The sequence below is a fragment of the Mus caroli genome, chromosome 12 (genome assembly GCF_900094665.2).
Source record: "Mus caroli chromosome 12, CAROLI_EIJ_v1.1, whole genome shotgun sequence".
In the NCBI taxonomy this organism is placed as follows: Eukaryota; Metazoa; Chordata; class Mammalia; order Rodentia; family Muridae; genus Mus; species Mus caroli.
Window position 1 is genome coordinate 79,366,065 of NC_034581.1, and position 15,020 is coordinate 79,381,084.

A 15,020-nucleotide genomic window follows, 5' to 3' on the forward strand; every position below is an offset into this window, starting at 1 on the left:
TTTCTGTGTAGCCCTGGCTGTCCTAGAACTCACTCTGTAGACCAGGCTGGCTTCGAACTCAGAAATTCGCCTGCCACTGCCTCCCATGTGCTGGGATTAAAGGCGTGCGCCACCACCGCCCGGTTTAATTGTCAGCTATTGTTAACTGTAGGTTTGAGCAACTTAATATCTGAACCTCCTTCCCCTTTTGTAAAATGGAAATTACAAAAAATTGAGGAGAGTGTGCTGCTTAGTAAATGAGCCCCAGTGCTATCCGCCCATGGGTTTGATGCCCTTCCTTATGAAAATGAAAGTATGAAAAATGGTCTTCCAGGACAAGAACATGCCTCATAATCCCATAGATCACCTCACCACTTGCCTTTGCTTTGCTGGTTGGACAGAGAACAGTTTCAGATTGCTTGAATGTTTTCTTTAATCCACTTTTATCATGAGTCCTGCAGAATCGCCAAGGATCCACGGTTTGACCGATTGCCATGCACACACAAAGGAACCTACGCTGACGACTGCTTGGTACAGAGAGTAACTCAGGTATCCTCATCTCTTTTGAAATGTTTACTCTGCAGAGGTGGGGTTTCAGGGGCTAAGAGCACTAGCTGTTCTTGCTGAGGACCCAGATTCAGATGCCAACACTCACATAGGTGATTCACAACCTCCTGCTCCTGTAATTCCACTTCTCATGCCTCTTTTGACCTCTGCAGACACTGCACACACTTGGTGCACACATACACTGAGCATCCACAAACACTAGAGATATAATTGCATATATGTTTTTATCTAGTGATACAGTATATGCATATTATATAGTATATAAAACAGTTGTTCATAAGTAGCATAGACACCATTTACTTGAAAAAATAGATTTAAAAGATTGTGCTCTAACCGTAGTAGGAAGAGCATGTGTTTGGGATGGAAGTGTGAATTCAAAGCTCAGCTCCTTGCCCATTGATAGGCAGAAGTAAATCAATCTTTCTGAGTTCAAAGCCAGCATCCACTACATAGTGAGTTTCAGGCAAGCCAGGACTACACAGTGAGATCCTGTCTTGAACAAAACAAAAACAATCCCAACGCCTGCGGTAACTTAGTATATGATTTGGGATAGTGACTAGGTCTTTGTTCCACAAATCCCCTGTAACGTGTTTAAATGTATTCGTGTAGCTGTAATAATATATCACACCCTATCCCCTCCTCCCCAGTGGATCTTAAATAAGGTTCCATTTCCAGCCCATGCAGGAATGGCCTTCCTCCATCCTAACTCAGAAATGTTTTCTTCGTTTGGTCTTACTCTCTCCCAGGGTGCTATCACATATGTGCCCTGGGTTGATTCCTTTTTTAATTCTTCCACTCTGAACTGCTCACAAAACAACACAAGACTCTTGCATAAGAACCGCCCTCAGGGGGCTGGCGAGATGGCTCAGTGGGTAAGAGCACCCGACTGCTCTTCCGAAGGTCCAGAGTTCAAATCCCAGCAACCACATGGTGGCTCACAACCATCCGTAACGAGATCTGTCGCCCTCTTCTGGAGTGTCTGAAGACAGCTACACAGTGTACTTACATATAATAAATAAATAAATTTTTTAAAAAAGGAAAAAAAAAGAACCGTCCTCAGGTTGGAGTTGTAGCCCAGTGGTAGAGTGCTGCCTAGTATGCACCAGGCCTTGGCTTTAATCCTCAGCCATGGTACTAAAGAGAGAGGTGGAGAGGAGAGAAAAGAAGAAGGGAGGGAGAGAAAAGAGCCTGACCCTTACAAAAAAGAAAAAAGAATGTAGAGAGGAAGAGCATGGCCCTCGCTAAGGATGGGGTCATTGAATGAGCTCTCTGCCCTTTAGCAACTTGATTCATCTATGGGGCCACATCATAGCTGCCGCCACAGTAGTGAGTGTTCTATAAAACTCAATGGAGATTTGTACATGAAGTGAACTATAGCAAAATAGCTTCCAGCTAATAGTTAAGGTTAAGCTAAACTCGGGTTTTGAATCATAGAGATCCTTTTCCTGGTGAGGGGCTGCCTACTTCTGTCACTAAAGAACTTCAGAGTACACGTAAGCCACAGGGCAGAGGAAGGAAGACCTGTGCCCTCCAATCTAGGCATTTGCATGGAGTCTGTTGGGGCATTTTCCCAAAACTAAGGAATTGTCTGCCTTAACTGTAGCAGTGCCTCCCATGTGGGACAGAAAATAGTTTAAAGCTTATAAATACTTCTGACTTTCTTTCATAAAACCACACTGAGGCCAGGTAGCTTATATGTTTTATTCTATAAATATCTTGTAGATCTCTGAAACTTACTGTGAAAATGAGAGACCATTCAGTGGTTGTGTGTGCATATACTGTCTGAGTCGGTTGTAAGCATCAGTGGGCTTCTCTTTCAGCACAAGTGTTACATTGTGGCCACAGTTGACCGTGACCTCAAACGAAGAATCCGGAAGATCCCTGGCGTCCCTATCATGTACATATCTAACCACAGGTAAGAAGTTGCTATTGGAAAGTGATTAGCGGCACGTGGTTGGTCATCAGCTATAGTGAGAGAAGGTTATAAAGTTATAGAATTACAAAGGAATTACACTATCATGTTTACATAAGTTGAAGAAATGAGATAAAATAACAAGAATAGGAAGAAGACAAAGACAGGATTTGGATTGAAACAAAAATCAAATTGTTACATTAAGATGATTAGAAATGTAAGCATTGCTTTATACAAAGCATTATTTTAAGGCAATCTCATACTTTTGAGTAGAAATATCCTTTTTAAAGATTTTTGGGGGGGGAGGAGCTTGACTCTCAGCGTGGAATAAAACTGAGCATAGTAGAACACCTGTATCCCCAACACTGAGGAAACAGTGACCAGAAATTCAGGATCATTCTTGCTACTCCATGCATTTGAGGCCAGTTGAGGTGGAGAGGGGCTGGGAAGGATGCTCTTTATTAACACCTTGCCTGGGAAACTAACGGCTTGTCTTAATAAACAGACTGCTCTTCATCCTTCCTGGATGTTCTGGTGTCTATCCTATAAGAGCTTGTGTGCCCAGCTTTTCCATTTGGGAAGAGCACAGTATATTGATAAAAACATAGGCTAACTCAGGTTCTCCTGGATGGCAGGTCCTAGTTGCCTCTTGCTAATGCTGTGGCTCTAAAGAACAAAAGCAATATCAAGATTTTGGTATAGGTCACTCACTGTTGGGTCTCTCTGAAAAGGTTTCCTTGACTTTAAGATGACTTAAGAGTAAATGGTGGAGTGGCTCAGAATGGCTTTGTACCATACCTCCTCTCATAACGGTGTCTGCTTTCCTTCCTGGTCAGATACAACATCGAGCGGATGCCAGATGATTATGGAGCCCCTCGCTTCTAATTCTCACTCCACAGACTCTGCCTGCCATTCTTGGACCATCTCTCTCTTGTCAGTTAATTAAACACACTTTCTGATTTTTAAAAATGCTATGTTGTCTCAATTCTTAAAATAGCTGCATCTTTTTTTATTTTATTTTATTCTATTTTATTTTGGTTTTGGTTTTTCAAGACAGGGTTTCTCTGTGTAGCCCTGGATGTCATAGAACTCACTCTGTAGACCAGGCTGGTTTTGAACTCAGAAATCCCCCTGCCTCTGCCTCCCAAGTGCTAGGATTAAAGGCGTCTTGCCCAGCATCTTTTTTTTAAAAATTATATTTTTAATGTGTATATGTATGTCTGCATGCGGGTATGACATATTAGTGGAGGCACCTGTTAGGACCCGAGGCCTTGGATCCCCTTGGAGCTGAAGTCACAGGCCGTAAGGATGCTGAGAACAGCCACAGAGTCCATCTGCATCTTCTTATGAATCAGATGCTCCAGTGCTTGTTCACATAATTTGACTGACATAGCAAACTTTTAAATACAGCAAAACAACAGTGTTAGAGTAAAATATCAGGGGCAAGTTGAGAACAAGGGGTTTTTGTTGTTTTGTTTTTTAAAAAATCTTAGTATGATAGCACATACCTTTAATCTTAGCACTGGGAAGGCAAATGCAGGCAGATCTCTGTGGGCTCAATAGGCCAGCCTGGACTATATAGTGCCGTCTGGGATAGCTAGGACTTCATAGCCAGGCCCTATCTCAAAAAAAAACAAAAAAAAAAGGTAGTTTTTTGTTGTTATTGTTGTTTTTACTTCATTCTGTTAAGAGGGGAAGAAAAGATGTTTGTAGTAATTTCAGGGTTTTGTTGTTACTTGGTTTGCTTTTGATTTTTTAAATACTGTCTCACATTTTCCAGACAGGCCTCATACTCCCTGTATACCTGAATATTATCCTTGAATCTGGATCCTCTTACCTCTGCCTCCTTAATGTTGGGATTATAGGCATGCACCACCACACCCAGGCTTGTGTGGTGCTGAGGATCAAATCCAGTGCTTCTTGCATTCTTGGCGAGCACTCTTACCACCTGAGCTACACCTCCAGCTCCTGTCTGGGTAAATCCTAAAAGTCAGTGAGGCAAAGCAGATGAAACTCAGGGAGCAGAAGTGCAGAGAGACGTGGACAGTACAGTGGACTGACATACACATGGTTGGGCTGCTCAGATAGCTGCCAGAGTGTTTTTATGACTAGGTATGGGGAAATGGGAAGATGAAACACATGTGTCCACCCACCCCAGATAGGGAGCCCACAACAGACCAAAGCGTGGATAACACCAAAGTCCAACTCGGTGAAACTAGGAGTTTTGTTGGGAGTTAGAAGAATATGTATGGGTGATAAACGGGATGGTGGTAGCTCACACCTTTAATCCCAGAGCTCAGGAGGAAAGGGCAGGTGGACCTGAGTTCAAAGCCAGCCTGGCTTACTGAGTGAGCTCCAGGACATACAGAGCTACACAGAGAAACCCTGTTTTCAAAACCAAAACAACAAGAATATGGGTGAGAAGTTACAGGAGCAGACATGACTCAAAGACAGCTGCATCACCACAGCCCACCCCAGCATGGGTGACAGCTCACAAAAGCTGGGAACCTGAAGCACACTACAGCCTGCAGGCGGCTCAGCAGGTTGGAGAGGATCCTAGGTGCTTCAGTTGGTCTGAGCTCTTCTAAGTAGTTCAGCTGGTTTCTACTTTTGTTGCTTTCAGGACATGGTCTCTCTGTGTAGCCCTGGCTGTGATGGAACTCACTCTGTAGACCAGGTTGGCCTCAAACTCAGAGATCTGCCTGCCTCTGCCTCCCAAGTGCTGGGACTAAAGGCATATGCCACCATGACTGATTACACACATACGTGTGTGTGTGTGTGTGTGTGTGTGTGTGTGTGTGTGTGTGTGAAGTTATGATTTTTGAAAATTGTATAAGCTAGAAACTTTGAGTGGCTTACTATATTCTAATTCCCAGAGACCTAGAGAATGTAGGGAATAAAATTCCATAGTATCTATAGCAGTCTTTAAATTTGTCAGGAAAGAATGAGAAGAGTGTGAAAGGGCTTGTTTAAACAGTGGTGCTGGAATGACAGCTCAGTGGATAAAAAAAGCACTTGCCACTAAAACTGAAGGCCTGAGTTCCATCCCCAGAACCAGTGTAAAGTTATCCTCTGACCTTGATACTTGCACAGTAATGCGCATACATTCCCTCCCTCTCGAACACACATAATGATGATGATGATGATAATCAACATTTAAAGCACGAGAACCAGCAGAATGGCTCAGTGGGTGAGAGCACCTGCCGCCAAGCCTGACTCTCTTCAGTCCCCAGCACCCACGTAACAGAAGGAGGGAACAAATCCTGAAAGTCTCCCTCTGATCTCCACATGCACCATGCCATATGTGTAAGCACACATATGTGTATACACCAAATGAATAAAATGTATGGGACAAAATTAAACAATGCTATTCCCCTGATAGGGGCTGGAAATACCTGAGGTTGAGAGAAGCTCTGATGGAGGCCTGCACAGCTAGAACTGACAGGGCAAGCAGGGAAAGGGAAAACCATAGGGGACCTTTCCTACTTCCCTGTTCTGCTTCACTGAGTCCCCCGTCATATTTTTTTTTCTCTCCTGCTTTGTATTGTTTTGTGTAGCACAGCACACAAGTGAGGAGGCCGAAAGCATAAATGTACAGCTCCATAAATTCCAAATCTGCAAACAAAGCAAACAGCTGTGAAATTAACACTTGGTACAAAAAACCCAGAACATGCCAGTATGGAAACCTGACTAGTCTCCTTCCTTCTCTGGAAGGGCAGTGTGAAGCAGTACATGTACTTCTAACAGCTTCTCAGGCAGGCAGTCCTGGCTCACGCCTTTAATCCCAGCACTCGAGAGGCAGATACAGGAGGAGCTGAGTGTGCCTGGTCTACAAATTGAGTTCTAGGACAGGCAGGGCTACACAGAGAAACCTTGACTCGAAAAACCTAATTAATTACTTAATTCTGTTTTGAGACAAGGTCAAGTATGTCATCCAACTTGCTGTGTGTCCAAAGATGGACTGGACTCCTCATCCTTTCACCGTGCCTTCTACACACTGGGATTGTTGGCATGCTCCACTCCAACCAGTTTTGTAGGGTGCTGGGGATCAGATAGCTTCATTCATGCTAGGCAAGCACTTTTAACTAAGCATATCATAGTTTTTAAAAGATTTTTTTATTGTTTGTTTGGTTTGGTCTGGTTTTTGGTTTTTGGTTTTTTCGAGACAGGGTTTCTCTGTATAGCCCTGACTGTCCTGGAACTCACATTGTAGACCAGGCTGGCCTCGAACTCAAAAATCTGCCTGCCTCTGCCTCCCAAGTATTAAAGTGGTATTAAAGGCATGCGCCACCACTATCCAGCGTTTTGTTTGTTTGTTTATTTATTGTTTTTTGAAAATAGGGTCTCGGGCTGGCAAGATGGCTCAGTGGTTAAGAGCGCCAACTGCTCTTCCGAAGGTCCAGAGTTCAAATCCCAGCAACCACATGGTGGCTCACAACCATCCGTAACAAAATCTGATGCTCTCTTCTGGAGTGTCTGAAGACAGCTACAGTGTACTTACATATAATAAATAAATAAATCTTTAAAAACAAACAAACAAACAAACAAACAGGGTCTCTATATAGTCCTGGCTATCCTGGAGCTTACTGTGTAGATGAGACTCACAGAGAGCTCCACCTGCCTCTGCCTCCCAAGTGCTAGGATATGTACCACCATACCGGACAATTTTACTGTGTTTAACATTAGTATAATAAACATCCATTAGAACTGAAGTGGCTGTACACTTCTGTGGGAGAACATTTATTGAATAATACTATGCTATGTTCCTCATTACTATGACTAAATAACTGACAAGAAGCACCTTAAAGAAAGAAAGATTTGTTTTAGCTTACAGTTTGGGGTAGTTGGCGGAGGATGATAGAAAAGACCACTGGGAAAATTACCAAAAAAATACAACTTTTAAGCCACAACTTTCCATCCTTTGTCCCCATAGGCTCATGGCCATCTCATAATGCGAGATGTACTCAGCCCAACGTCAAAAGTCCCCATAGTCTATAACAGTTTTGATATTGTTTTAATAGTTCATATCCTATCAGAGACTAAAGGCAATCTCTTAAATGGACCTCTTTTTTTTTTGTTGTTTTTTTTGTTTTGTTTTTTTGTTTTTGTTTTCTGAGACAGGGTTTCTCTGTATAGCCTTGGCTGTCCTGGAGCTCACTTTGTAGACCAGGCTAGCCTCGAACTCAGAAATCTGCCGGCCTCTGCCTCCCAAGTGCTGAGATTAAAGGCGTGCGCCACCATGCCCGGCCTTACATGGACCTCTTAAATGATGTTTTGATAACATCAAAAACAACTTCCACAGTTCCAATATATAATGGCAAAGAATGAACATTCCATCCCATGAGGGAAGAACAGAGGCATTGCAAGGAAAGATTGGACCCACACAAGACCAAAACCCAGGAGGGAAACACACCAAAACCTGCAGCCCCATGTTTAAATTCTGAGCTTTGTGGTGGAATCTTCTGGGTCCTGGTGTCCTTGAGTCCTCCTTCCCAGCTCTGTCCCCACTGTATCCATACATGGGCTAGCTCCACTCTTTAAATGCAACCTTCCTCAATGGATCCCTGCAGTCCTTGCATAGCCATTATCCTGTTTTCTATTGGCTGTGCTTTGTCACCTTGACACAAGCTAGTGTCATTGGGAAAGTGGGAACCTCAACTGAAAAAAAAAAAAATTGCCCCCAGCAGATTGGTCTGTGGGAAAGCCTGTGGGGCATCTTCTTGATGATTGATTGATGTAAGAGGGCCCAGTTCATTGGGGGCAGTGCCACCCTGGTATAAAGAAAATGTGGCTTTCTGGGAAAGGCACAGGCAGCAAACCTGTAGGCAGTACTCCTCGGTGACTCCTACTTCAGTTCCCGCCTCCAGACTTCTCCCCTGCTTGAGTCCTTCAGGAATGGTTGATTCTGGAGTTGTAAGCTGAAGGAACCCCTTTCCTCCTTATGTTGCTTTTTGTCATGACCTTTTATCTCAGCAGTGGAACCCCTAGTGAAGATAGGTCAGCACTGCTTCACCTTGGCAGCTTCACACATTGGCCTCTGACTTCCTCCTGGCAGGGACACAGACCCTCCTACACATTGCTTGACCTCTGGCTTTCTCAAACTGTGATACAAAACTGTAACTTCTTCAATTCTGTATCTCTCAAGGCTGAAAATCTACTACTAAGTGGACAACACTGCCAAGTTCTGCTGGCAGGTCATGACAGAGCCTCTCCTCTTGGACAGGGCATTAGCTTCTGAGTGCTTGTCCCTGGGAAAACATTTCCCAAGGCAGTTTTCCCCATAGGACTAGTGGACCCCCCCTCAATGGTATTCTCAGTGTAGGATCTTTCCTTTTAAATGAATTTTCACTTGCATAAAATGTAGCTTCTTATCAGAGTCTTGTGGAGTCTTGTGCTCAGGACAGTTTTCAAATTGTTCCAGTTCAATGAATCAGTTTTCTCTTTAATGGTGATCACCTGTTTAACAATTGCCTATGCTTTCAAACCTGCCTGTCTTGAAGTCTGAACTTACTTTTTTCCATGCCAAGCTGCATCCTATCTTTCAGGTGTGGTATGCAGTAGCTATGCTGCGGCCTGGATGCTATCTCCACTAAGCAAATGGGTCCATTGCCTGTGCCTGCATCCTCAATCAAGCTGTCAGGACACATGCAGAACACAACCAGGTCAGTGGGTGCTGGCGGCCCACACCTTTAATCTCAGCACTCTGAGGCAGAGGCAGGTAGACCTCTGAGTTTGAGTCTAGCTCAGTCTATAGAGCAAGATCCAGGACAGCCAGGGCTACACAGGGAAATACTGTTTAGAAAAACAGAACAAGGGGCTGGAGAGATGGCTCAGTGGTTAAGAGCACCAACTGCTCTTCTGAAGGTCCTGAGTTCAAATCTCAGCAACCACGTGGTGGCTCACAACCATCTATAATGAGATCTGCTACCCTCTTCTGGAGTGTACTTATAAGCTACAGTGTACTTATAATAAATAAATCTTAAAAAAAAAAAAAAAGAAAAAGAAGACAAAACCAACAACATTAAAAAGCCAGACTGTCCAACTGTCACAAGAATAGGCTCTTGCCTGGCTCCTAACAGTTTTGTTCCTCTTTGAAACCTCATGAGCCTGGCCTTCACTGTGTTTTTCTTGGCATTCTGGTCCTCCACAGTCCCAGCAAAACAGTTCATTAAGCTCTGCTTACAGCTTTCAAGAGCTTTTCTAAGCTAAAGTTTTAAATTATTCTACAACCCTCTTACAAACCAGTTCCAAAACATGATTGGGACTATCACTGCCAATTTTCTGAGTTCGTTACGTGCCTAGTTGCTGGGACTAGACGTACGTTAAGGGACGAAAATGTTGTTTCAACTAAGAGATCATTACTGTGGCGAAGGCATGACAGTAGGCAGCTGAGGAGGCTGGTCACCAGCAAGGGATGCAGCGTGGTGGCTCTGGGTGCTCAGTTCAGTTTCTCCTTGTACCCAGTCCAAGATCTCTGCCCAGAGAATGGTATAGCCCTCCTGCAGGGCAGATCCTTCACACCTCAATTCACCTGATCTGGAAACTCTCACACAACTACTCCCAAATTGACAAACAAGATTAACCACCATAAACACAACAGTGCACAAATCGTGTGTACTCTAGCTTACAGGATGCTTTGAAACTGAACTACTTATGTAACTAACTTACCCCAAGGAGAAGCAAATATTTAGCGGGGCCATGGTGGCACATATCTACAATCCCGGAACCTGAGAGGTAAAGACAGGAAGATCAGAAGTGCAGGGTCATCTTTGATGACATAGCAAGTTCCAGGCCAGTCTGGGATATATGAATCCTTGTCTCAACAAACAAAATGGGGTGTGGGGGTTGTGAAAAAGAGAAGATCCCTTTGTGACCCCCTCATCACTATTTATGTTAGTCAGCATTCTCCAGAGACAGAATAGATTGTGTGTGTGTGTGTGTGTGTGTGTGCCCATGCACATGCTTGTGTGCACATAAATACAATATAAAGGAGGTGGTTGCCTTTACAGTGGCACCCCACCCCACCATTCTCTGTGTCATCTTAGGTATCGTCATATGGCCATATTAATATAAGAACTCCCATTCGTCATAGAAGATTCCGTGCTATCTTAAGGTTTTACTGCTGGGAAGAGACACCATGACCAAGGAAACTCTAATAAGGACAACATTTAATTGGGGCTGTCTTACAGGTTTCCAGGTTCAGTCCAGTATCATCAAGGCAGGAGCATGGCAGCATCCAGGCAGACATGGTGCAGTAGGAGCTGAGAGTTCTACATCTTCATCTGAAGGTAGCTAGAAGAAGACTAGCTTCCAGGCAGCTAAATTGAGGGTATTACAGCCCATCCCCACAGTGACACACCTACTCCAACAAGACCACACCTCTTAATAGTGCCACTACCTGGGCCAAGCATATACAAACCATCACAGGTGCTACCTCTTCTTCATTCTGACCTCATCTGTAACTATCCTATTTCCAAATATGGACACACTCTGGAGTACTGGAATTACAACTTCTATATGTCTTTTTAGGTACCACAAAATTCAACTCATCTCAAATGTGGTTATCAGAGATACCTGCTTTGGGTTTTAGTGAGAAAACTAAACTATGCACCATTCAGACTGGGGTCTGCTGTAGGGTTTTTTTATTGTGTTTGTTTTGGTTTTGACTTTCTGGTTTTTGGAGACAAGTTTTCATTATGTACCCAGGTTAGACTCCCAAGGGCTGGGGTTACAAATATGTGCTACCACATCAGCATCTAGCTGTTTAGTAAATACTCTATTAAATGAAAGACATTCTCGGGGCTGGTGAGATGGCTCAGTGGGTAAGAGCACCCGACTGCTTCTCCGAAGGTCCGAAGTTCAAATCCCAGCAACCACATGGTGGCTCACAACCACCCATAATGAGATCTGACTCCCTCTTCTGGAGTGTCTGAAGACAGCTACAGTGTACTTACATGTAATAAATAAATAAATAAATGAATCTTTAAAAAAAAAAAAGAAAGACATTCTCTATTTTTTGTTTGCTGAATGTATTAGCCTTCTGTTGCTGTGACAAGTCCTAAAGATAAATCAATTCAGCTGGACAGTGGTGGCCCACACCTTTAATACCCGAATTCCAGGGACAATTATGAGGCAGACAGATCTCTGAGTTTAAAGCCAGCTTGATCTACAAAGCAAGTTTCAGGACAACAAGGGCTAATAAAGAAACCCTGTTTCATCTCAAAATACACACACACACACACACACACACACACATTTACAGTGTTAACAAAGATTTATTTTGACTCAGATTTTCAGAGGTTTCTACCCAGAGGCACTGCTGCTTTGGGCCTGTAGCAGCACTGTATGTCAAGAGTGTGATATTATGGTAATTTCTTACCCCAATAAGCCCGGGTAAAAAACACACAACCCAGTTTTTATATTTATAAGCTATATGCCTAGATTGAGCAGATCTATTACTATACTAATCTATTCCCCAGCTATGAGATTCCTTGTTATTTGGCTTCTACAGGCCATGTGGTTCTCCTCCATTTTCCTTCCACCTCTTCTTCTTCCATTCTCTGCAACCTCCCATTCCACCTTTCCCCTCCATTGCCCTATCATCGCCTCTAGCCTTTATTTGACCAGACAGAATAGGGAGAAGTTTCCATGAGATCACCTGAGTGCGTCATCCACTCCTCATCAGGGGCAACCCCTCTTATGGAAGCAGAATTAACATCAAAAATAAAAACAGCACCAGGGCAACCCACATTTCCCCCTTTTAATCCAATTAAAAGTCTCTTCTCTCAGATATAAATGGAGCATAACCATAACAATTATGTAAGTTAGAAAGTGTGATATGCAATTAACATCTAGTCCATCAATTTGTCAATTAAAGTACTCTATCACCGATCTTAACTAAAGAGCTTACAATTCTACATCAGAGTTATGTTCTGACTTTAGCTTGCGTTACTATCTGAAAAACTTCCTTTCAACTCTGTACCGTATCTCTCAATGCTAAACCACTTAAATTTGCTTATGAGACTATAACTAGTCTTCAACCCTGTCAGAAATCTGAGAACAAATTAAATACTACCTGAGTATATAGGAAGCACAAACATAGCTTTTTAAAACTTAAATGAATTGTAGAGACAGCTGACTACCCAGACATCCCCTAATTTCTTATAACATTAGAGAATCTATCTTCAGCCTTCTGACCCAGAACCATCTGGCAGACCTTATGTGAAGCAGGAAATAAAAAGGACTAGCTTACTCTCTGTCTTGGCAGAGCTTAGCAGTCAACTATCCCATATCTGTTTGTCCATTTTGGACAGTATTTTGTCTGCAGATTATATAGACAAGGGCCTACCTTGCCATGATAAGTAACCTTGCCTGAAGGTTAAGCTGCTGCTCAATGTCTTCTTGGAGCCATGAGGGGGGAGCTGTCAGGAGCAGACATGTCTCTAGTCAAATTTTCTAAAAATAATGAAATGATTAAATGTCAGATTCTGTGGATTTCTGATATTTTTGAAGACTAACTATGTAAAATATCTCTGAACTGTTAACCTCAACTACTCTTAGCCATTTGTATTTGAGGACTTGGAAACACTTTATTATAATTAGATCTGAATCTAACATAACCATGAGTTTATTATCTGGCCCTTAACTTGTGTTACTTAATCATTCTAAACAGTTTGTAACAGCAGCTATTAGAAGGACTGGGTCAAAGCCTTGTATTCCTAAATGATTTGCATAGGCACAATGCCTATCTAAGAGGAACAATATTAATTTCAAATTTTGTATCAATGTAAGAAATCCACATCAATAAAAACCTTAAACCTGTATCGATCTATAAATTTTATACCAATGTTAAAATTATAACTACGTGGCATAGGAGACCTGTTCATTGTGGCAGCCAAAAAGCAAAGAAAAAGGGCAGGCCAGGCTCCCAGGCTCTCCTTGGACATTTAACAGAGGATGACCGACCTAGGGCTTCTGATCCTTTTAATCCCACTTCAAGACTCCTGGGAAAGGACTACAGTTGTGTGCCACCACACCCAGTTTTATGTAATGCTGAGGAACTGAACCCAGTAGATAAGCACTCTACCAACTAAAGTACACCCCAAGCTGTTGGGCATTGAACAGATGAGGTTGAAACATTCCATCTCTCAGGAAACTCTTTCAGACAGAAGGTAAACTACACAAAATAGCTTCAGGAAGTCCCTGAAACTGACCAGGTTCACTAGGCTCCTCCCTCCCAAGAGTAAACAGGAAGACTTCCTAGAGTCACTCTCAGACAAGCCTAGACAAGCCTGGCCACAAAAGACTCTTAGACAAAAGAAGAAGCCTGAAAGAAGCAGAAACCAGCTAAAATGTCTGGAAGAGGCATAAACTCTCCAGGCTGTGCAGTATGCTCTAGGTTTCCAGCTTTGGGGAGCTGTCACCCATGCTGGGTGGGCTTTGGTGATACAGGTGTCTTTGAGCCATTTCTGCTCTTGATACTCCTTAACCATATTTCGTTAAGTAACTCTAGTAAAACTCATTTTATTGGACTTTGGTGGTATCCACACTTTGGTCTCTTGTGGGCTCCCTCTCTGTGCTGAGTAGATGTGTATTGTTTCCCTTTGGGACAAGTTCCATCAGGTAACACATGGCTCTTTCTTGATCTGGGACAAATAAGCTTGGGTTGTGAAAACTCATTATGTTTTATACTTATGTGATGGTTCGTATATGCTCGGTCTAGGGAGTGGCACTATTAGAAGGTGTGGTCCTGTTGGAGTAGGTGTGGCCCAGTTGGTGGAGGTGTGATCTTGTTGGAGAAGGTGTTTAAGATCCTCTTTCTAGCTGCCTAGAAGTCAGTATTCTGCTAGCAGCCTTCAGATGAAGATGTTGAACTCTCAGCTCTTCCTATACCATACCTGCCTGAATGTTGCCATGTTCCCACCTTGATGATAACGGACTAAGCCTCTGAACCTGTAACCCAGCCCCAGTTAAATGTTTTTTTATAAGAGTTGCCTTGGTCATGGTGTCTGTTCACAGCAGAAAAACCCTAACTAATACAACTTATGACATGCAGTTTTATGTATTTCTATGCTGCTTCAATAAAACACTGAAAGAAGTAAACCCTAGCCCCACCTCTATTACTCATATTTACCCAAGACAGGTAATGATCTGGTTGCTAGGAAAAAAAAGCAAGGTCACATCTTCAAATTGACATGCTGATACAGTTAAGAGTCTTCAAATTAAGCATAGTTTCTCTCTCCCCTTCCTTCCTTCCTTCCTTCCTTCCTTCCTTCCTTCCTTCCTTCCTTCTTTCCTTCCTTCTGTCCTTCCTTCTGTCCTTCCTTTTTCAGAATTCAGTGTACTACTTCTGATGTTCAGTAATCACCCAAAACAAAGGAAGTCTTTAATATTTTGCTGCTAGGGTTCAGGAGATCAGCTTTTAAGTTACCCTTCTCTGACTTTTCTTAGGTTTTTTTTTTTTTTTTGGTTTTTCGAGATAGGATTTCTCTTTATAGCTCTGGCTGTCCTGGAGCTCACTTTGTAGACCAGGCTGGCCTCGAACTCAGAAATCCGCCTGCCT

General features: G+C 42.9%; 1 protein-coding gene across 1 annotated transcript in view; it reads left to right on the forward strand.

The window, feature by feature from the left end:
* Fcf1 (FCF1 rRNA-processing protein) overlaps nt 1–3,429 on the forward strand; it is a 12,642-nt gene extending 9,213 nt beyond the window's left edge. Inside the window, exons 6-8 of the mRNA XM_021178695.2 lie at nt 441–528; nt 2,367–2,461; nt 3,295–3,429. Coding sequence (XP_021034354.1) covers nt 441–528; nt 2,367–2,461; nt 3,295–3,343 — 232 coding nt within the window. The 3' untranslated portion in view covers nt 3,344–3,429. The remainder of the gene's footprint in view (nt 1–440; nt 529–2,366; nt 2,462–3,294) is intronic.
* Nucleotides 3,430–15,020: the final 11,591 nt, after the last annotated feature.